Source organism: Phyllopteryx taeniolatus, chromosome 8 (genome assembly GCF_024500385.1).
Source record: "Phyllopteryx taeniolatus isolate TA_2022b chromosome 8, UOR_Ptae_1.2, whole genome shotgun sequence".
Lineage (NCBI taxonomy): Eukaryota > Metazoa > Chordata > Actinopteri > Syngnathiformes > Syngnathidae > Phyllopteryx > Phyllopteryx taeniolatus.
Genome location: NC_084509.1, coordinates 17646729 through 17671247, shown reverse-complemented (window position 1 = coordinate 17671247; position 24519 = coordinate 17646729). Strand labels below are relative to the sequence as shown.

The window sequence follows — 24519 nt, the reverse complement described above, 5'->3', positions numbered from 1 at the left end:
GTTGCTGGCGAAAGAGGTTGTTGTAAAAACCAAAATAAAGTTAATCAGTATGTTTGAGCGAAGACAATGCCTGTGCAAAAGCAAATGCCTAAAAAAGGCAGGAAAAAGGTTTGAATTTTCACAGTCCACACTTTGCCACTCTCACTAACCTAGTCTACTTCAATTATTCAAACTCGCTGTCTAGCTTGCTCCCTCAAGTCATTACCGTAATCAATTTTATATAGATTGTTTAAAATATGTCTAAAATTGCCTGAGAACACTTCAATCATCCCAGCAGCAAGGAAAACAGAAGTCATTGGCAGTAAATGTTTTTTCATATAATTAAGAAATAACAGCTCAATCATAGTTGAATAAATAAACAACATGAAAATCACACTCTACACACTCTCTCCACTGGAGAGGAAGCAGTGGAGAAAAATTAAATACCAATTAATAGTTCTTACAATAATCGCTTCCTGTGTAAACTAATTCATTTATAAAAAAATAAATTAAATATGTATTTCATCAAGACTGTGGGCCACATCTTGCTGGCCTTTGTTTTTTTCAACATAGACAATATTGCTCTAAAAGGCTTTTCCACAAAACAAAGCTGAAAAGGTGCAGGATTATTTGCTGTACCTTATCACCTCTCTGATCTTTTCTGTAAGGTTACATTTACAATGCTCCCTGCGGCCATGGCAGCCCCTTTTTAAAACACCGTGGGCAAAGGACAACATGGTGGTGGTGTTAGTAAAACGAGGTGCACGTAACTTAACTTGACAGTACATTATAGGGTGTATCAAAACATGGAGGCAGTACGTAGTGGGATGGGAAGCTGATGTATTTCTTGGCATCTCACACTCGTGGCCTACACCCCTTATAAAGCTAAGCCATTTTTAATTTACCTATAATGCCTTACCTTAATGTTGAATGTGTGTGTACGTGTGTGTGTGAGAGAGAGAGAAAGCAAGAGAGACAGCAAGAGAGAGAGAGAGAGAGAGAGAGAGAGAGAGAGAGAGAGAGAAAGAGAGCTCTGTGCAGCGTTTATGTGAATCCCGGTGTCTTTTGCATGTTTTGGTGCAAGAGATGGATTATTGAATTAGATGTTGACAGAAAACTAATACTGTGTTGTCAAATATTTATTGAGCAGTATGTGGCCCCCCCATGCTGACGCCGACTCTGACTGGGGAGCTTCATTCGACTCTATTGGAGCAACAAACATGATTAGAAAGGCTTGACAGAACATACGGGACCCCATCGGAACACACTGGCATCTGTGGAAGACCGCGGGCCAAAGCATAGGGCACCTTGAAGCATCCGGGATTCAGCAGGCCCGTCCCCCTACGGCCCGTCATGGATACTGTGATTTATGTGAGAAAACTTAGCACGACTTTAATGTTGAGAAAAAGCAGCCAAAAATCCACAGTGCACTATTTTTCTGGCAGATGGGGCTTCCGTAGCCACCGGGAACATAGTTTAAACTATTTAAACTGTTTCAACAAAAACAGCTTATTTCATTATCTCCAAGATGAATTTTAGGGAACCATAGAAATCTTTACTTTTATGATTAAGGAGTTATCCCTTGAGATGAATTATCTCTTTTTAGACGGGGTCCAACACACAGAACAATGAACGCATATATCATATTAAATAAACACAAATACATCTCTCTCAATGGTCCCCCAGCACACCCCTACCAATCCCCCAGAGGTAAATTATACGTAACAAATTGAAATATGCCCATTTAACAGAACTGCAAGCAGAAGTTAAAAGGAAAATATCCAGACATGGGACAATCCGGCATTTGCAGTAACATCCATATACTGTAGTATAAATATAGACAACTGGACTACTTAGATACTGTATATAAATAAATGGTTATGTACATACAGGCACAAATAATACATTACAAACATTACATAAAAACAGAATAAAATCAAGAACAATGAAAGATGAAAGTAAATCCATCTGTTTCATTGGTCCTGCAATATGTAATAAATTCTAGCTGTGAGGAAACATGGATACATCATTGCAAGTGTCACTGCTGCAAAGTAAACCACCTTGTGGAGCTCATCGCCACAAGTAATGGGCCATTTGTGGCAAGGTTGCAACAAGTGTCTCATTTCTTTGGTCTTCTGTATTGGGCATACACCTGAAGAAGCACAGAGAGCCAAACACAAGGGCCATGCAATGCAAGTCCTGCCAATGGTTACTTATTATTCTGTACCAGCTGCGACAGCATGCTGGTGTTGTTTTCACCTTGGGAGTTAGTGTGTTTGTGTCACTATATTAGGTATATAGGATGTGTTTCCGTCACTGATGGTGTAGTGGTACACTTGCCTGACTTTGGTGCAGGCAGCTTGGGTTCAGTTCCCACTCAGTGACGGTGTGAATGTGAGTGCGAATGGTTGTCTGTGTCTATATGTGACCTGCGACTGACTGGCGACCAGTTCAGGGTGTAGTCCGCCTTTCGCCCGAAGTCAGCTGGGATAGGCTCCAGTGTCCCGCGACCCTAACCAGGATAAGCGGTGTTGAAAATGGATGGATGGATGGATGTGTTTCCATTTTCAGTTAGGCATTCCCCTTATAAATTACCATATAGAAATATATACCTCATTTTGTATTGTCACGTATGCATCATACTGTTATTCATTTGTTCACGGCAAAAAATATTTATTACATTTTAAGTTCAGTTTCTTGGAATATATTGTTAGTAGGTCTAATTTAGATACATCTACAGACCCTTTCCAAAAAATTTGACCATCATGGAAAAGTTTCTTTCCATAATTCCATTCAAAAAGATAAACTTTCATAGATTCGTGGGCCCACAATTCAAACAATTTCAAGTATTTATTCGTTTATTTTTTTACATAATTTGGGCTTCCAGCTCATAAAACCCACAAAATCAGTATTTTCAAAAGATTAGAATACTGTGAAGAAATTAGCCCAAATTTTGCAGGCCATAAATGTTTTAAACTGAGTGTCACACACTAATCATCTACTAAACTCAAAGCACCTGCACAGGTTTTCCCAGGTGTCACTAAATTGCTTTAGTTTGGTTCAATTGCCTCAGTTGGGTTCAATATGGGGAAGACAGCAGACTTGACAACTGGCCAGAAGACCATCATTGATGATGGGTAAGCCACAAAAGTTCATCGCTAAGGAGGCTAGCTGTTCACAGAGTGCTGTGTCCAAACATCAATGGAAGGACAAAATGTGGCAGAAGAAGATGCACCAGCAAAATAGATGACCGTGGGCTTCAGCGGATTATCAAACAGAGAACATTCAAGAATCTAGCAGAGATCCAGAAAGAGTGGAATGAGGCGGGAATCACAGTTTCAAAAACCACCACATTCCAATGCATCCAGGAGATGGGCTACAACTGTCGGGTTCCTCGGGTCAAACCACTTCTGAGCCTGAGCCGACGTAGGAAGCGTCTCAACTGGGCCAAGGAGAATAAGGACTAGACTGATGGTCCGAGGTCCTCTTTTCCGATGAAAGCAAAGTGTGCCTTTCATTCAGGAATCAAAATCCAAGGGTTTGGAGGAAGATGGGTGAACAACATAACCCAAGCTGCTTGAGGTCCAGTGTGAATGATTTGGGGTGCAATGTCCAGTGCAGGTGTTTGTAAACTCTGCTTTCTTAAATCAAAAGTTACCGCAGCATCCATCCATCCATCCATTTTCTCGCAAGGCACATAGAAACAAACAACCATTCGCGCACACATCCATACCTACGGGCAATTTAGAATCTTTAATCAACCTACCATGCATGTTTTTGGGATGTGGGAGGAAACCGGAGTGCCCGGAGAAAACCCACGCAGACACGGGGAGGACATGCAAACTCCACACAGACGGGGCCGGGATTTGAACCCCGGTCCTCAGAACTGTGAGGCAGATGCACTAACCAGTCGGTCACCGTGCCGCCTAATGTTTAATCAACTCATCATAATATTACAACTACACAACAACAACTTGATCAGACATTAAGGATAATAGTTTGTACAGCAATTGTTCAAGTTACTGTAAAAAGGGGTTTGGTAACAAAAAAAAAATGCTTTAGAAATACCTCAACATTTATTACATATGACAATTTGGAAATGTTGGTTCAGATTTTAGCAAGAATCATGGAAGCTGACGCATGATTTGCTTTCGCGGGCCACATAAAATGATTTGGCTGGCTGGATCTGGCCCCCGGGCCTTGAGTTTGATAAGCGGTATTGAAAATGGATGGATAATAATTATAACAACAATAATAATAAATGAATAAAATAAATCCTGCTCATTTTCTTAGCGTGATTTTAAAGACAAACTAAAACAGCAGTCTACCATAATGTTTTAGAGGACTTCATGATTCCTTCTGCTGAGGATCTGTATGGAGATGCAGATTTCATCTTCCAGCTGGACCTGGCCCCTGCCCATACCGCCAGACGCACCAAAAACTGGTTTGATGCCCATGCCATCACAGTGCTTGACTGGCCAGCCAACTCGCCGGATCTAAACCCCATTGAGAATCTATGGGGTATTATCAAGAGGAAAATGAGGGGCACCACACCCTAAAACAAAGAGGAACTGACAAGCATCAAGGAAATCTGGGCTTCCATAACTCCCAGCCAATGCCACAGGCTGATTGCCTCAATACCATGGCGCAGTGATTAAAGCAAATGGATTCCCAACCAAGTATTGAAGATTAACATATTGTTTTGAAAGTACCATATTTTAATTGATTTAATGTGACCCTAATTTGTTCTTTTTTTTTCTACAAAACTGAGAAGTAAATGGTGATTTCTTCACGGTATTCTAGTTTTTTGAATTCCTGATTTCATGGGTTTTATGAGCTAGAAGCCCAAATTATGTAAAAATAAACAAATAAATACTTGAAATAGTTTAAATTGTGGGCCCTGAATTTATAATCTACAACCCCAATTCCAATGAAATTGGGACGTTGTGTTAAACATAAAAACAGAGTGCAATGATTTGCAAATCACTACAAAGGGTGAGAAGCCGGCGGCGTTTCTGGCTGATAAATCAGAATCAGAATCAGAATCATCTTTATTTGCCAAGTATGTCCAAAAAACACACAAGTAATTTGTCTCCGGTAGTTGGAGCCGCTCTAGTACGACAACAGACAGTCAATTGACAGAGAACCCTTTTGAGACATAAAGACATTGACAAAAAAAAAAAAAAAAAAACAGTCACTGGCTTTTAAATGCCAAATTAAATGGCTTTTGCTTTGCATAGCAGAGTTTTAAGTTGCACTTACGGATGTAGCGCCAAACTGTATTTACTGATATTGTTTTCTGAAGTGTTCCTGAGCCCATGTGGTGATATCCTTTAAACATTGATGTCGGTTTTTGATGCAGCGCCATCTGAGGGATCGAAGGTCACGGACATCCAATGTTGGTTTTCGGCCTTGCCGCTTACATGCAGGGATTTCTCCAGATTCTCTGAACCTTTTGATGATATTATGGACCGTAGATGATGAAATCGCTAAATTCCTTGCAATTGTACATTGAGGAACGTTGTCCTTAAACTATTTTCTCGCACACTTGTTCACAAAGAGGTGAACCTCGCCCCATCTTTCCTTGTGAATGACTGAGCAATTCAGGGAAGCTCCTTTTATCCCCAATCATGGCCCCCACCTGTTCCCAATTAGCCTGGTCACCTGTGGGATGTTCCAAACAGGTGTTTGATGAGGATTCCTCAACTTTCTCAGTCTCTTTTGTCACCTGTCCCACCTTTTTTGGAACGTGTTGCAGCCATAAAATTCTAAGTTAATGATTATTTGCTAAAAACAATAAAGTTTATCAGTTTTAACATTAAATATCTTGTCTTTGTAGTGTATTCAATTAAATATAGGTCGAACATGAGTTGCAAATCAGTGTATTCTGTTTTTATTTATGTGTAACACAACGTCCCAACTTCATTGGAATTGGGGTTGTATGAAAGTTTAACTTTTAGAATGGAATTATAGAAATAAATAAACGTTTCCATGATATGCAAATTTTTTGGAAAGGGTCTATATTTAAAAAAATATAACATGTATTAATGTTGAATTTAGTATTCAACCCACTTAGATGTAAACTGAAATATCGCATTTCGGATAGTGGCTTAAACACACTACGTTTAACAACGAAAACACAAGTAATAATCAGTTGAAACTTAACAATTAGTACAAATAATACAATCAATATGATGAGCTATATTATAACAACCCAAAATATACACTACTAAACTGGATTCAGGGGATAAATCTGGCAGTACATAAATTGACCTTCAGGTTCATTTGTCAGCATACGGCAATCACAGCATGTATCCAGAAAACACTGGCACCAATACAAACCCCACACAAGTGCAGCACAATTGATCATCTGAGAAATTTGGTATTAGAAATGCACATCTGCAAAGGCACTTCATGTAAAATTTTTCATCACGTTGCTGTGCATGATGTCATCAAAAAAAGTTAAATATGATGTTTGTAAATGTAGGTGTAGATTTGCATCCGTATGTAAAACATGAAAGACATAAAACTAGTTTGAACATTGTTTTTCACATTAAATTTAATATTAAAGTTATTATTATTATAATAAAGGAGTACCATTATTGCTGTTGAATGTACACAATGACCTTTACAAAGTGACTTTTCCCTGTTGTGATTTGGTCGGTTTCCAGAGATCTGTTTTTTTTTGGAGGGGGGGTTGTAATCATTGTTCCCATTGGTGTTCCATTGTTTACCAACCATGATCTGTTAATGTATTAGAAGCATCACATACATCATCAGGCAAAGATGGTTGATGGAAATAAGCTGGTTCAACATCAAAGTAGCCAGTGTGCTTCACACTAATGAGCTGTTTCCTTGCATGGAGGCTGAGAGGAATCTTATTCATGCCAGGGTGAGAGGTTGGTGTGCTGTTGAATCTGAGATAAGGAGCTATATATATATTATATATACTATAAAATAAACACCTTGACGCTTGTGGACAATGGGGGCATAAAGTACTTCTAATTATTTTATTCACTGTTGGATTAATCCACAGAAATTTCAACAACAAAAGCTAAGTTATGAGTGCAGCTGTAAGAGTTTGTCATTCGGATCTTTGCAGTGATAGAAAGCTCAAACTTGCATTGAAAATAGATTACAATAAACTTATTTCATAAGGGGGTAAATTACTAGTAGAAACATTTCCCAGTATGATACAGTGCACCTCGAGATCACGAAAAACAACACCTACAATAATAAATCCTCCTCATGTTGTTGGTCAAAATTGAAAATAATTTTCTTTGTAAAAGCTACAGCTACAGCATTTGCATTGTATGATTGTGTGAATTGACCCAATGAATGGTCTTATACAGTAAGTGAATACAGTATACTGTATGGACACACTTTGACTTAATTAGTCATGTTTTGCCCCTCCAAAATATCTGAGGATCGAAACCCTATGAGTGTTACGTTTGCACAAGCATGTGCGTAGTATGAGGAGTGACATTGAATGACTTTGCGATGAGTTGAAAAAGAACAAATGTGGGGGAGGAGGGAAAAAAAGAAATAGCGGCGCACAGCAGCACGAGATGCTGGTGACTGTGTTTGTGGAGGTTGAAAAACAAACCAGGAGAAACAACAACAGCTTTGAAACTTGAAGGTAATACAGTGAGAGACAAAGAGCAGAGGAGAAAAGACGGAGTATATCTAAACACCCACTGGCAGTTCAGCATGAATAGAAAATATCTCTCCTTTGAAACCTGGTAGTATCAGAGGAGAGACTCTTCCCCCGAAAGCCTTTAAATCCTCCTCTCTGCTTTCGGAATACAGATGTCGGTAGCCTGTGTGTAAGACATCATGTCTGTGTATTTGTGTTTCTGATGTATTTTTGTCGTACATATGGCTTTACAGTGTGTAACTTTAGTGTAGTATTGTGGTACATTCTGCTGCCTTTCTTCCCCCTATTCCCAGCCACTGTGGGTCCCAAGCCCAATAAGTAAGGGTGGGTTACGTCAGGAAGTACATCCCATGAAAGAATCGGTTCTCTACAAATCATGCAAGTGACTCACTGTGGTGGCCGCTGATAGGACATCGGTGCCTGCCATTTACTATCTCTCTGTGCAGTATTTCACACTCACCATTGCATTGGTGGAAGTCTGGTAATACTGTCACAATTAATTTGTTACATCACTCGGCTGCACTATAAATCGTCTTAAGATTACTACCCAAGCGTTGTGTTCGTTTTATCCCAGGTGATTTACAACATATAAACATTAGTATGAGCTGATGGCTATTAAGCTTCAGCCAATAGGAGACAACCACCATCACCTCCCAAGGAATGCGTGTTATGCTCCTTTACAAGTGTCCTCTTTTCAGGGGAATGGTGAGATCAACAGGCAGGTAACTGGTTTTGTCATGAACAGATTTTTAAGAACTCTATTACTATTTCAATATTTTAGAGTCTGAGACCTGTGTCTCATTTTATTTGTCTTAAAAGAAGAAATGCATTTTCAATAAGTCCTCATTTTAGCAACAATGCTTTCAAATGAAGGCATTTATGGGGGGAAAAAAACTTCAGAAAATGAAATTACACTCAACAAAAAATGATCAAAAAGTCAGCCGTATTTATGCGACATTTTAAGTGACTTTCGGGGAAAAAATTATTACCCCCCCTCAAGTTACTTAGTAAGGTAAACCATGCTTTCGCTTTAGAGTTTTTGTAAGTTTCCCTCAGATTGTGACTTTGGTGCACTTTGCTTTATACTAGACATCTGTTGCATTGCATTGTATTGTTGAGTCAGTGTTTGGATAAGACATTAACATTCTGATTCTTCCATTCTCTTAGATCTGAACTTTTATCTGAACTTGATAGAGAGTTTGCAGGTTTATCTACTGGAAATTTGTTATTGATACTCAGCCATAGTATTGACTATAAATTCTGTCTGAATCACAATATAGTGCAACATTGCAGGTTTTTATTGTCCCATCACAAAATGGTCTTTAGTTTTTTAAACTGAATACATCAGTGTACCCTGATTAACTGAATAGAGAGAGTATATTTGAGGTTTACACTACTTATTTTAATCAGTCAAATGCAAAATTGTCCAAACAGAAAAAGGAATGAAGAAAAAACATTAGAATACTTGGGTTTATAATGTAACAATTCATAGCATTAAAGTAACACATAATATGGCCACATTTGTCAGTTCATATAGTTTTGAGGGCACATGAAATCACAATATTAAAGCAGAAACCAATTTTAAGATAAAGCAAATTAGAAATAAATTAGATTGTGTAAGCTGGTGATTAAATACAGGGCTTTGAAGTTTCTAGTACTGGTACAAAACACTACATAAAAGCAAACGTTTTACAGTAATAGAGCCTTCTTGCTTGTAACGCACAGATAACACCTGATGGAGAGTAATGAACGGCGCAGTGAGGGAAACAAACAAATATAAAAATGGATCACATTTAGTCACACATTTTCAGTCTTTCAAGTCTTTTTTTTTTTATCAAAACGACTGGTTAGCACTTCTGCCTCACAGTTCTGAAGACAGGGGTTCAAATCTCGGCCTCGCCTGTGTGGAGTTTGCATGTTCTCCCGTGCCTGCGTGGATTTTCTCCGGGTACATCTCAAAAACATGCGAGGTAGGTTAACTGGAGACTCTAAATTGTCCGTAGGTATGAATGTGAGCGCGAATGGTTGTTTGTTTCTATGTGCCCTGCAATTGGCTGGCAACCAGTTCAGGGTGTACCAGATTTACCAGTATGAGTATGAAGTTCCCATAGGGAGAATTACAGGCTTTGCTATTTATATTCCCAGCATATTTGCAAGGACTGACGCGCAAACTATTAAAAAAAAGTATATAATTTGTTATTTGAGGAAATGACAAATTTCAATCTTAATAAAAAAAACATTGCCATCTAATTTGAGCTTCTAAGAATGAGATGCTTTGCAACATTAGAATTCTTCGCTATCTCATTTGATTCCCTGACGTGTATATTAACTGACAGACGGCTGTCAATAATCATCCTACTGACTCACGATTAGATGGGTATTAATATTCACCACACAGCATGCTGTTCATCACCATTTGTCAGATTCATTACTTTTTGATCAAATTAAAACAGAAATGCAGTATCGGTATTAATAAAAACAACATGACAGTGAAAGCTTGGAGAATGAATGATTATGCATTCATATTTCCATCTTAATTTTCCTCTGTCAGAAATTTGAAAGGCCTCAATCAATCCACACACAAATATGATTTCATAGGAAATTTTCATTAATAATTATATCTGATTATTATTATGTGTGTATCAACAGCTGAGCTGCATATTTGAATATCACCTGTTCAAATGAGAGAATACGATATATGTAGACTTGACAACATCCATCCATCCATCCATTTTCTGAGCCGCTTATCCTCACTCGGGTTGCCGGCGTGCTGAAGCCTATCCTAGCTATCTTTGGGCGAGAGTGGGGTACACCCTGAACTGGTCGCCAGCCAATCATAGGGCACATATAAATAAACAAACATTCACACTCACATTCACACCAGGCAGGCAATTTAGAGTCTTCAATTAACCTACCACGCATGTTTTTGGGATGTGGGAGGAAACCAGAGTACCTGGAGGAAACCCACGCAGCCACGGGGAGAACAAACTCCACACAGGTGAGGCCGGATTTGAACCTGGGTCCTCAGAACTGTGAGACAGATGTGCTGACCAGTCACCCACCGCCTTAATAATATCCATCGATCAATTTTCTGAGCCGCTTCTCCTCACAAGGGTCGCGGGCGTGCTGGAGCCTATCCCAGCTATCATTGGGCAGGAGGCGGGGTACACCCTGAACTGGTTGCCAGCCAACCGCAGGGCACAAACAAACAAACAACCATTCACACTCACACCTACGGGCAATTTAGAGTCTTCAATTAACAAATATTTTTGGGATGTGGGAGGAAACCGGAGTGCCCGAGAAAACCCACACAGGCACGAGCAGAACATGCAAACTCCACACAGGCGGGGCCGGGGATTAAACCCGGGTCCTCAGAACTGTGACGCTGACGCTCTAACCAGTCGTCCACCGTGCCGGCCTTAATAATACTATACTTTAAATTAAATAAATGTGGAATGAGTCCATGTTGAAACCATGTAATTTTAATTTAAGTAGGTCTAAAATTCATGTTCGAGACATGGACAGTGAGACAACTTGGAGCAGTCTCATTATAAAATGAAAACGGCAGCATTTGCGATCACTCATAGCATGCAGTATGTCGCAGTTGTATGCATAGTCACAAAAATGTTTTGTTGACAGGACGGGAGATTACGGTGAGCCAGGTAGCATCAGTGTTGTTTTCCAGGAAGGAAAGTACCACTCCCACAGAGATTGACTTCTCTGTTTACTTGTCACTAACTCCTCATGAGGAAGTGTGGGAGGTTAGCGCTCTATTTACGCAAGCCAGATGCTTTAATGGAGCACACAGTGACAACGTGAAGCATGGAGCTGATGGAGGGGATTGTTAACAAGCTGGGGCAGCAGCAAGTTATGGGCAGTATTTTCAAAACTCTGACTAAAAGAAGTCAGCAGGCTGAGTGATGAAGGTCTGCGCTCCTTGAAAGTATGCCCTTCAGAATCATTTTTGTCGAAGTTTGAGAGAATGTGAGAGGGCTCATTATGGCCCGGCGAGAACAGAAATACCCTCGGCTGTCATTTCAACCAGCAGACAAACACTCAACTGAGGGCCTCTTCACCTCACTCTAACAAAGAAATGCAACAGGCCACTCTCAATTGCGATGATTAATGACTGGAATACATTACTTCAGCTATCGTGAAAGTGGGACCAAGGACGTTGTGTGTGAACCATGTGTTTTGAAAGATCAGAGGTGAACTGGACTTTTAGGTGAACAACTGTAATTTACATTACACAGGTACAGTAGCTACACATACTGCCACTTGTATAACAGGAGGATACATTTGTTTGTACACATTTTAGCATCATTACTTGATTTTAGATCTCACAAAATACAGAGCTTCTTAAAACCTTACATCCATTTCTGTTTCATGACAAAATAAACTTCTGCTCTGCGTTATGTGTGTCTGGATTCTCATTGGTATTTTAAATGAGGTATCTCTATTTTAGTACCTTCCATTCCACTGAAAAAAGAAAAAGCAGCAACTCCATTGAAGATAGCAGATCCTCACTTTTACATGGTTGATTATTTTTATCCTGCAGGGGTCATTAGTACACTTACCTAGAAAAGAGAAAAGAAGAAAAGACACCAAATATGATGTTTTAGTACAGGTCGTCAAATATCATGATAACACCATTTTGTTCCCACTACATTCCACAACGAAAATGTCATTTTAGAAAAGCATTAGAAAGGACGTTATTGCAACATTATCAACCAGGCAGAAGACTTGCTACTTTAATAGTTGATGGCCATCGACATTCAAAGCTGGATTCATCCATCCATTTTCAACAGCACTTATCCTGGTTAGGATCACAGGGCGCTGGAGCCTATCCCAGCTGACTTGGGGTGAAAGGCGGACTACACCCTGAACTGGTTGCCAGTCAGTCGCAGGGCACATATAGACACGGACAACCATCCGCACTCACATTCACACCGTCACTGAGTGGGAACTGAACCCACCAAAGTCAGGCAAGTGTAACACTACACCATCAGTGACCAAAAGCTGGATATTAAGTGTAATTATTCTCTATCAATACAGCATTGACAAGCGTTTTCAAAACCAAGGAAAAAAAAGGTTTCTGGAGGATGAAATACATATACACAATACATAAAAAATATACACTGGCCAATGTGTATACAATGCTTCACTATGGAAGTAGAACAGCAAGGGAAATTGGAGAATCACAATAAACTGAAGTGAGACTGATAAATGGGCAATTTGATATAATTTCTGAGTTGAGTGCATCGGGAAATGGTAGATAAAGCATTAATTTCACAGTTCATACTACAAATCATATTCTTATCACTTCTAAGTAGTGCTTCACAGGGCTGGGACAGAGATGTCAGATATTATGATGTGCTGATCTAAACATTTCAGCACATTTATTCAATGGGAAAGAAATTGAATTCATTGCAGTATTTCTGTCCTTTTGTGTACGACAGCTGAAGAACAAACAATTCAATTCCACAGTACAGGCCAATGGAAATGTTACATTCGTGCGACTACCGTTGTCTTAAAAAGCCCAGTGCGTGAGGGTGACTAACCTTCAACAATTCTCCCCCAGGCGGGGCCGCGGATTGAACCCCAGTCCTCAGAACTGTGAGGCTTACGCTCTAACCAGTCGCCCACCGTGCCGCCCCATTGTAACTAATCATTTTAAATATTATTTCCAATTACACTGTAAATGTAGAATGTTAAAACAAAGTTAGCAGATTCATAAATTTGTTTCCCCTTCTTTTGGGGTAAAAAAAACAGGGTTATGGTTAGTAGAAGTTATCATAACATTTTAATAGTATGCATAACTTTTGGAGTAGAACTAATGTCTCATTTTAAATGTTGAGGTTTTTGATGCACCCTAATGATCACTCACTTGATTAACTGTATATTGAAACCTAGTGCATCCAGAACTTCTGTCCAGTTGCAATATGTACGCGTTTTCTCAAAAATATAGATCCTAATTTTCTGATGTTTCCTTTGTCCAGGAAAACTGATTATACATGATAATAACCAATACATGTACTATACATGTTCAACATTATCTACCCAACAAGCCTTACAACAATGTAAACGTATTCGGTCAGTAGAGTCTATGAAATGGATTCAAATTTGCATTTAGAATGCCCATATGGCCAATTTTCTTTGGATGATGAGAAGCAAGCAAAGGCAGAAAAGCTATTTTACCTCCTGAATAGTCACCGAGATTCCAAATGGAGCAAATGTTCACCCAGAGGGTTTCACAGAAATGAGAGTAAAACTCAGAACTAAAATAAATAAATAAAAACATTACGTCAGGCCTGTCAACAACCCTGACATGGAAAAATCTGCTCTCACCTCACACATATGCGGGCGCATGCTTACTCTAACATAATTACGCATTGTTAACAAGACAAAATTTACATGTCTTCAAATGATGAAGCTTGCAAGTAGTGACATGAGTGGAGATGAGATTATGATTTGTGGTATTTGAGAAGGTTTTATTGAATGCAACTAGATTTAGATAAGAGAGTTGTATGAGAATAGTATCTAAATATTTTCCAGTATGATTTGTGATTGCCATCTGTCAAGAGATTTGCTACTTACAAGGGCAGTTTGCACCTCTGAATGAACCAATTCAATTCTATTAGTGGCAAAGATTGTAGAAATTAAACGGTATGAAAACTTGATATTACAATTATTCTGAACAGTATTACAAATATTTGCGTTGCGATGATATTACTAAAAACAAATGTTAAAAAAACAACACAAATTACAGAAAAGGAAACAAAAACCTTTTTTTTTAATACAAAAAAATAAAACCAGCAACTGGATGTAATTTTTGTCTTTACAAATTGTAAGCACTTTGAAACAACCCAAATTAATTGTCATGCATTCAAGACCCCAAAATGACTAAATGACAGTCATCATCATCAGCATCATAAATAGTGGTGGGACCCGAACAATAATGTAATTGATTTGTGGCCTTGCATTCATTCAAGATGGCTATATTCAAACTTTAAACCAGTGATTTCCAACCTTGATGGAGCCAAGGCACATATTTTACACTTGAAAAATCTCACAGCACATCAACAAACAAAAATGTCACAAAAAATGGATACATTAATTACTGTATGGACTTTCTGCCATCTTATAGAACACCATTAATTTGATCTGTCTGTCACTATGCCTCACTGGCATAAATAGATGAACAAAGATACATTATTTATTATAATTTTATTATTTATTATAAAGTTTTTGAGCAATTAAGTAAAATTTGATAATTTCCCATGGCACACTAAAGTGCCACAGCATAGTGGTTGGGAATCACTGCTTTAAACAGACTTTTTTGGCAATTTAAGGGCTTAATTCAAGGTAGCTGTTCCTGCTCAAGGCTCCAGATTGAGTTGTGTCTACTACTTGAGATGAGCCAAATTGGGAACATTAGATTGTGAAGAGGAGGGGTCCAAGTACAGAGCCTTCTGGTATGCCTTAGCTGACTGGATCTTGAGTGGATCTGGAGATGTGAAGCTGTGGTTGGTGACATACTGTTGGCCTGGTAAGAGTGAAACCAGAAAAGACCTGTGTAACCAGTTAAGTCGGATGGAATGGGAGACCCTGTCAAAAGCAGCAGAAAGGTCATGAAAAATAAGAGTGCTAATAGGTCCTGAGTCAACTGATATGAGATCATTTATTATTTTGCTAAATTATATCCTCCTACTGTGGTGGGGTCTGAAGCCAGAAGATGCGTTTCATAGAACTCATGGCTGGGCATTTGTTGGGGAAGTTCATTGGCAACTTTCCAGGATCTTACTGAGGAAAGATACATTTGAAATCAGCCAGTAGTTGGTCGAATTTTATGGATCTAGACTAGGTTCTTTAAGGATGGGAGTGAATGAGGCAGATTTAAAGCTGGAGGGTACAATGCCATATTCAAGGGGAGGAGTTGATAATTTTGACAATGGTGTTGCAGAGGACAAGTAGGAAGGATTTAACTGAGGCAGTGGGCATAGGCTTTTGAGAGCAAGTGGAGGCCTTGAAATAGGTGAGCGGTGGGAAGGTAAGGAGTGATTAGAGGTGGTGCAGTGGGTAGTGGAGGTGGGGTAGTTGCCAGAAGCTGTTGGTGGAAAGAGTTTCTTTTCCCAAAATAACTAAACGTGTAACATGCTCGTTTTTAAGTAAGACAAGTGTGCCATGAATAAGTTGGGCAACATTGACGATGTACAATTTGGGTAAATGTCCCATATTTGTTCTGTTTCTTCAGAATTAGAATTAGCTTTACTGGCCAAGTATGTTACAAGACACACAAGGAATTTGTCTCTGGTAGTTGGAGCCACTCTAGTATAACAACAAACAGACATTATGACCAAATATACATTTAGGACATAAAAAACACATGTGGAGAGTCACTGACCAATGAAAGTGTACCACTAGTGTGGTGATACTGATATAATGGCAATTGTGCAAATGATGGCGAGTCCTCAAGCAATTTAGAGCAGTTTAAAGTGACACTAGTGCAATGAACTGGTACAGTGACGAATCGTGCCAAGAGTTCTCAAATATGAGTGGCCAGTAGTAATCAACAACAGTATGCAAATAGTGCAGCATGACGAAACAATGTGTACGAATAATGTGAGATATTGGCAGCATGTTGCAATGAAATTCTAAGTTAACTGTTTCGGAAGTTAATGGCAAGAGGGTACAGCGTGATAAAACAGTGTACGACTAATGTAAAATAACTTTATACTTCTGTGTGGCAGCACCAAACCAGACTGTAATGGATGAACACATACAGTAACCAATTCTATGACTGCTGTGTAGAACTCCCTCAACAGCTCCTGTGGCCGGCCGTGCTTCCTCAGAAGCCACAGGAAGTATATCCTCTGCTGGGTCTTCTTGAGGATGGAGTTGATGTTGGTCTTCCATTTTAGGTCCTGAGAAACTGTAATTCCCAGGAACTTGAAGTTCTTGACGGTTGACACAGGCCAGCTGGACAGCGTGTCGGGCAGCTGTGGCGAAGGATGTTTCCAGAAGTCCATGATCATCTCTATCGTCTTGAGCGTATTCAGCTCCAGGTTGTGTTGGACACACCAAAGTCCCAGCCACTCCAATTCTGGTCGATGCGCAGGCTCGTCACTGTTACTGTTTGATGAGGCTTATGACGGTGGTGTCGTCTGCAAACTTCAGGAGTTTTGACAGCTGGGTGAGTTGAGGTGAAGTCGTTTGTGTAGAGAGAGAAGAGTAGTGGAGAGAGGACACAACCTTGGGGGGCCCGGTGCTGATGGTGCGTGTGGATGAAGTAGTTTCCCCCAGCCTCACCTGCTGTGTCCTGCCCGTCAGGAAGCTGTGAATCCACCGGCAGATGGCAGTTGAGACGCTGAGCTGGAGAAGCTTGGAGCAGAGGAGTTTGGGGATGATGGTGTTCACAGATCTGAAGTCCACGAACAGGATCCTCATCGGTCCCTGTGCCGTCGAGGTGTTCCAGGATGAAGTGCAGTCCCATGTCGAATCCGTCAGCCACAGATCTGTTTGCTCGATAGGTCCAGCAGGGCTCCTGTGACGCTCTTGAGGTGGTGCAGCACGAGTCAAAGGACTTCATGACCACAGATGTCAGGGCGACAGGTCTGTAGTCATTCAGTCCTAAAATTGCAGTTTTCTTGGGGACTGGGATGATGGTGGAGTGTTTGAGCAGGATGGGACTTCACACAGTTCCAAAGATCTATTGAAGAGCTGTGTGAAAACTGGGGCGACCTGGTGGTGTGATGGAGGTCGTCGGTGGTGTCGCTGGGTGGGTGTGGGGTTTACAAGTCCATCCATCCATCCATTTCTTATGTTTCTTTAGCAGGGATGCCCAGACTTCTCTCTCCCCAGCCACTTCCTCCAGCTCTTCCGGTGGGATCCCGAGGCTTTTCCAGGCCAGCCGAGAGACGTAGTGACTCCAGCGTATACTGGGTCGTCCCCGGGGTCTCCTTCCGGTGGGACATGCCCGGAACACCTCACCAGGGAGGCGTCCAGGAGGCATCCTAATCAGATGTCCGAGCCACCTCATCTGGTTCTTCTCAATGTGGAGGAGTAGCGGCTCTACTCTGAGACCCTCTCGGATGACCGAGCTTCTCACCCTATCTCTAAGGGAGAGCCCGGATACCCTGTGGAGGAAACAAATTTCAGCCGGTTGTATCCAGGATCTCGTTCTTTCGGTCACGACCCACAGCTCGTGGCCATAGGTTAGGGTAGGACCGTAGATCGATCGGTAAATTGAGAGCTTCGGTTTTCGGCTTAGCTCCTTCTTTACGACAACGGACCGATACAAAGTCTGCATCGCTGCAGACGCTGCACCGATCCCCCTGTCAATCTCCCATTCAATTCTTCCCTCACTCAGGATCTCATCCCCGACCTGGAGTGGGCACTGCACCCTCTTCCGACTGAGGACCATGGTCTCAGATTTGGAGTTGCTGATTCTCATCCCAGCTCCTTCTTACTCGGCTGCGAACCGCTCCAGTGAGAATTGGAGATCATGGCTCGATGAAGCCCACAGAACCACACCATCTGCAAAAAGCAGAGATGCAATTCTGAGGCCACCAAATCGGACCCCTCTACGCCTCGGCTCTGTCTAGAAATTCATCCATAAATGTTATGAACAGGATCGGTGACAAAGGGCAGCCTTGGCGGAGTCCAACCCTCACCGGAAACAAGTCCGACTTACCGCCGGAAATGCGGACCAAACTCTGACACCGGTCGTACAGGGACCGAACAGCCCGTATCAGGGGGTTCGATACCCCATACTCCCGAAGCACCCCCCACAGGACTCCCCGATGGACACGGTCGAACGCCTTCTCCAAGTCCACAAAACACATGTCGACTGGTTGGGCGTACTCCCATGCACCCTCGAGGACCCTGCCGAGGGTGTAGAACTTTTCTAATCTCCAGTAGAAGGTATTCCAGTCGTCAGCCAGTCATTTATTGTTCTCCGCTTGGGGGGATGATCGCTTGTAGTTGGTTAGTGATTGTAATCCTCGCCAAACTGACGTAGAGTCGTTAGCAGCAAACTAGTTTCCTAGCTTTTCTGCATAATTTGTCTTTGCGATGTTGATTTCTTTTGTAACCTGATTTCTGGCCTGGTTGTACAGGGCTCTGTCCCTACTCCAATAGGCGTCCTCTTTCGCTTGGTGGAGTTGGCGAAGTTTGGCAGTGAACCATGTCTTGTTGTTATTGAACGTGCGAAATGTCTTGGTACACAACATCTTAACAGAAGCTGACGTATGATGTAATAGTGTCCCTATATTCACCCAAGCTGCGAGTTGAAGTTCCAAAGACACTCCAATTTGTGCAGTCTAAACAGTCTTGAAGTTCCATCTTAGCTTTATTAGTCCGCTTCTTCACTGTTTTCACCATAGGCTTTGAACTTTTAAGTTTGTTCCTGTATGTTGGTATTAAGTGAATTAAACCGTTATCATACGAGGTCCACTGTAAGAGTACTTTAGCGTGCTATTTCACTGGTCTTGAATGTTTTTCCTGCTGGGACAGTCAATGCGCTGCTTGTATTTAGGGAGTTTGTGGTTGAGTTTTGCTTTGTTAAAGTCCCCAAGAATAATTAGGGGTGAATTTGGGTGCCTTTTTCAAGTTCGTTGACCTGGTCAGCCAGCGTTTGCAGTGTGGCGTTTGTGTTAGCCCAAACAGCGACTCCAAGTCCGGGCTGCAGTGTGTGCTGATCCTTGTGCCAAAGTAAACCATTTTTTCGTTGCTATAGAAGCCTATTCCGCCAGCTTTTGTTTTCCCCGATAGCTCCGTGTCGCGGTCCACTTGGTGTAGTTGGAAGCCGGGCAGTAGTGTGGTGCCGTTGGGGGTGCGTTCACAAAGCCAAGTCTCTGTGAAGCAGAGGGCGGCAGAACATGCAAAGTCTTTACAGGTCTTTGTGAGGAGATGAAGCTGATCCATTTTGTTGGGTAGAGAGCATAGATTTGCGAGGTGTTTTGACGGAAGCAACATTCGAAATCCAACTTGCACTCCGGCACACTTTTCTCTGTGGCGTCGTCTTCTCCCCTTCCTCCATGCGCCATAGAGTGCAGTCGCTCTGCTGGTATCTCCGGGAAGAAACTTTGCTGATTTGTGAAAGTTGGCAGAAAAAGGTCCAAAGGGTACTCCCCAGTGCTTAGTATGTCTTCCCTGGTGTAAGTAAGTCACAAAATGTCTCCAAAGACAAACGAAAAAGACAAAAACTTGGTCAATACAAGAGAGCCCGTTACAGAGGCGTGCACTCTTTTCGGCGCCATCTTGGAACCTTGATGAATTAAATGCCAAAGTCAGACAGACTGTCTATTGTTTGCCTCCAAGCCGTTTCTTTTGATAAATTTCGTTTTCTGTGTTTCACTTTATTTAATGTATCCAATCTCTTCAGTGTTTTAATTTCACATTCAGGAGACCAGCGTCCTCTAAATCCATTTCTCGACCCCATTACAACAGATTCCTTTCTCAGATAGTCGTATATCAGCCCTCTGGCATTTTTAAAATCAAGTTAAAACTAGATCTTACCATATTATGTATGCTGGAGGAGTATTTCTCCTTAATATATCAAGCTATTGTTGAAACAAACTTGGTTCCTCTGGCATCTATTCTGTTTTCCCTCTGTTCTCCTCTATTCAATCAAGTTGTTTCTTCCTTTCATCTCATTGTGTCTGCTCCAGATGATAAAGAAAATGGATTCAGCTTCTTTCCGCAGGTTGGGACAAGGACATAAATTCAGTGTCTAGCAGGGTGGTCAATCTGATGCAGCTTTAAATAACTAATTATGCAGAGTGCATTGTTTTGAGGCATACTCTCTTTCTCACAAAAGATGGAGATAAAGAGAAGAAGCAAATGCCTCATTTCTATTCAGGTGACAATACCTAATAAAGCTCTTCTTTTCTCTTTCCTCTCGCCTTTTTTTCATAATGAGAAACACCTTGGCCTTTGTTTACAGATGGAAAACAGGTCTACAAAGTACTGGACAAGCAAAGTCAAACGATGTGATGCAGAACAGGGGTTTCTATTTCAAAAAGTCGTAAAAGCCTGTTTTATTCTTTTTAAAGGTATCACAATGTTACACTTATGTACAGAGCCCCTAAAGGGACATGGGGGAAAAAAAGAAAGTTGTTTCTCATTCTAACGAGAAACTTTCTCATTACAACAATAAACTCTCTCATTCTAACGAGAAACTTTCTCGTTACAATGAGAAACGTTCTCGTTTGAATGAGAACGTTTCTCATTTGAATGAGAAACGTCTACCTGTGAGTGGTAGCTTCCTGCGTTCGGGTAGCCGTACAGTATCTTATTTACAACTTGCTTCCAGCGCATGTCAGCTGAGAGAATGGCAACAGAAGAGGACTTGCTCTCTTTCCTTAAAACAAGGAATATACCTGATAGTGTCATCGACCAACTAAAAGAAGATAAGATGAGTATAAATGTAAACTTTCATCACACGAATAGAGCAGTGTAGACTATAGAATAGCTGAGCCATATTTGCTAGCATGTACCTTTCTTAGTATTGCTTGTAGTAGCCCCTTGCTAGCCTAAAATGCTTCTGACATTTGTAACCCTTGCCTTTCTTCTTATAGGTCGATATTTATGTCATATGTGTTATGACAGAGCAGGAGTTAGGACAGTATTTCGTAAGATATGGAGACCGACTTGCACTCAGAGCATTTTGTCATCGGAGAACCCTGACAAACAAAAACTCGGGAGGAATTGAGACTGTTAAGTACACGCTCATGCAAAGTATCAGAAAGGTTAGGGAACGAACAGAAAGCAACTGCCAACAGATGCACAGCACGCTCTGTTAGACATAAATGTGCCGTCAAAGTCACACGGCGTGTTGAAATGGGGTGGCTCCACATTCAGAACGGCTCATATCACCAAATCAGAGCAAGAGGTGGAGGTGGAACACGGCACTTGTCGGTTGACAAATCAGTGATTATGGCTGAGCTGGAGACAGGAAAAGACTTGTTTTTTCCAAATGGACATTCGCCCGAAGGACCAAGTGAAGACTTCGAGTTTGATGTACGTGTGATTATAGTCATAATTTAGCGTCTCGTGAAGTCACAGTGGGTCAGCTATACGAGCAGAGTAAACTAGCGAAGCTGCGCATCGACACAACCTCCAAAGCAAAAGTAATACATCTCTCTGATGTATCGTCGGACTTCGAGCCCACAGACAATCGACCAATGAAGGTAATCTATTTTCTGCTACGTGTGGTTTTAATACATAGGTTACTGCACATATTAAAATAGTATGGATAGCTTTTAAGTTTGAAATCTGGGCAGGAGTTACAGTATAGGTTACAAGTGTTGTAGACTAGCATGTTATGTATAGGCATATTCCAGATTGTCTAATAGCAAATGTGATAGGGCTGTGATTGTGTGTAACACCTGGCCCGTATATTTCTATAGTAGAGCACATTATATATATATATATATATATATATATCAAATCCAGCTGATCCTGCAATGTAAACCAAGGCACACATCAGATTCTCAGTTGGAGATATTAGCTGCTGGGTGGTCCTGCAGCCAGCTGTGGACAACAAAGAAATTATTCAGTACTGATGTGTTTGTGAAATCTATTCACATTAACAGTATTTTTAAGGAATTTGTTGTAGATTGTTAGAGATGTCAAATCCACAGAACCATAAATACAGTACATGAAAGTTGATTTGTGATTGTGGAGAGTTTGTGCACACTTCAGCTAATTAATTACAATGCGTTTCTACTACTTGCAGTGTTCATTAAAGACCAATCAGTGTTTTAAGTATGGATAGATGTCATTAAATATGGCATCAAAATTAAACCTTTTGTGGATTATCATGACTTGGATGATTGAGAATCAACACAGACAAAGCAAAAACTATTTTTTGGGCAAGTATATATTTCTTTAAATATATATTGTTAGAGCATCTGTCTCACAGCTCTGAGGACCAGGGTTCAATCCCTGGCCTCGCCTGTGTGGGGTTTGCATGGTCTCCCCGTGCCTGCGTGGGTTTTTTCCAGGCACTCCGGTTTCCTCCCACATCCCAAAAAACATGCATAGTAGGTTACGGGGTGTGCATTGTGCAAAACAACATCGGTTTGGCTAAGGACCCCGGAAATGTCACCTACGAAGAGACACGCTTACGAAGCACAGTTTAAACTGCAAGCTATCAATTACGCGGAGGAACATGTGAATTGAGCAGCCGCGAGAGAATTCAAGATCAACGAATCCATGGTTCGCAAGTGGAGGAAGCAGGAAAACGAGCTTTGCCAAGACAAGAAGACGAAGCTGAGTTTCTGCGGAAAAAAAAAAGAAAAACAAAACACGGAAACAAAGCGAGGTGGAAGACCAACTCGAGCAAATGGATTAATGAGCAAAGAACAGCCGGGAGAAGCGTCTCAAGTCGCCATTCGACTGAGTGCAATAACTCGGGGCTTGCCATCATTCCGGGAGGCTTGACGAGCCGCTGGACATCCATGTAAACAGGGCGTTCAAAGTGAAGTGAGCGGCGTGGGTGCCATGGATGACAGATGGCGAACACAGCTTTATTAAGACTAGGAGGCAGCGCCGGGCGAATTACGGCGGAATTTGTGAATGGATTGTGGATGCTTGTTCGAGCTTTGTCACGGCAACGAGACTGACTCGAACCTGGCGTGTTTGGTTGAGAACTTGCCCAGCTGTTCATTTCGGATACAGAAGATGAGGACTTTGATTGATTTGTGGATGAGGATTGATAAAAAAATAGCCACATTAAATGAGCTACTTAGTGCAGACTTGACATGCCAAATACAGTAAGTACCTAAACATGTAAACAAGCACGCCATTCTCAAATACACTTCTCTAAAGACTCTTGAGTGATAGATAGCTAGATATATAGACAGACAGACAGACTGTAGAAACTCTGCATATCATTCGAGTTCTGTGGTTTCCGATTGTGTGGGAGTCCATGGAGGCTACTGTGTGTGTGTGTGCGTGTATATAAATGTGAGAGAGAGTGGCGGTTAGATGTTGGGCTTTGGGGAAACAGACAGGACTGGAATTAATGTTGTTTTAAAAGCGTGATTGCGGCCAACAGTACTTATTAACAGTATTTTGTTTGCATTATATAGTTGTTGGTAGCGTTTCCTGATTCTTTCCTCCAACAACACACATGAGCGAGTACACATAAACACACACACACACACATATTTTGAATGGAGCCTGCATGAGGGGCTGAGATTGCTGTCAAACCTCACAGCAAACCCTGAAGCGCTTCCCGAATCTGTCACGTGGTACAGCCAGGCAGTGAGACTTCAGACGTCATCACTTCCTAAATAAAGCAAGCCTCGACACATCATTGGATATGGGAACATACTTTTTATGCTTGACACATCCATAGAATCCAAAATTCACAATAAAAGTCATTTTAGGTATGTGAGACTAAAGATGCAACAACTGCAATGAGTCTGCTAACTCGAGGAACTGAATCACATCATCGGAGTTTGCTGTCATTCCTTGAGTCTACCAATTCCCCTTGTGTACTTAACAGTCAGCCAGAGTACTCATAGGTTCGGGTTAATAGAGACCAGTTCTATGCTTTTATGAGGATCTCATTATCTGCATATAGCCATCAAGAATACACACCAGCAGCTTGTTTGCGTCTGCCTGTGACCACATCACCATAATGTGCCACCGCCCATAACATGAGCATCAGCAAATCACTGTGCTAACACAAGTCAGTGCCACTCCCTGCCTTTTGCACAATGAATGTAAATTGTGATTTATTTATTTTTTAAATTTAGGTTTGGAGTTCAAACCCTAAATCTTGCAAGACTTTAGCAAATCTATTGAGATTTCATAAATCTCTTGAGACTTGATCTCAGTAGTAAGCAGCTAAAGGATTAACGTTGCATGTG

The 24519-nt window shown here is 41.2% G+C and overlaps 1 protein-coding gene across 2 annotated transcripts in view; it reads right to left on the bottom strand.

Moving 5' to 3' along the window:
* Nucleotides 1-24519, bottom strand: part of lsamp (limbic system associated membrane protein) — a 333574-nt gene that overhangs the window by 182697 nt on the left and 126358 nt on the right. Inside the window, exon 2 of one of the 2 annotated variants that reach the window (XM_061780944.1) lies at nucleotides 12105-12213. The exons of the other annotated variant lie outside the window; for it this stretch is intronic. Coding sequence (XP_061636928.1) covers nucleotides 12105-12111 — 7 coding nt within the window. The 5' untranslated portion in view covers nucleotides 12112-12213. The remainder of the gene's footprint in view (nucleotides 1-12104; nucleotides 12214-24519) is intronic. 2 annotated transcript variants of the gene reach the window in all.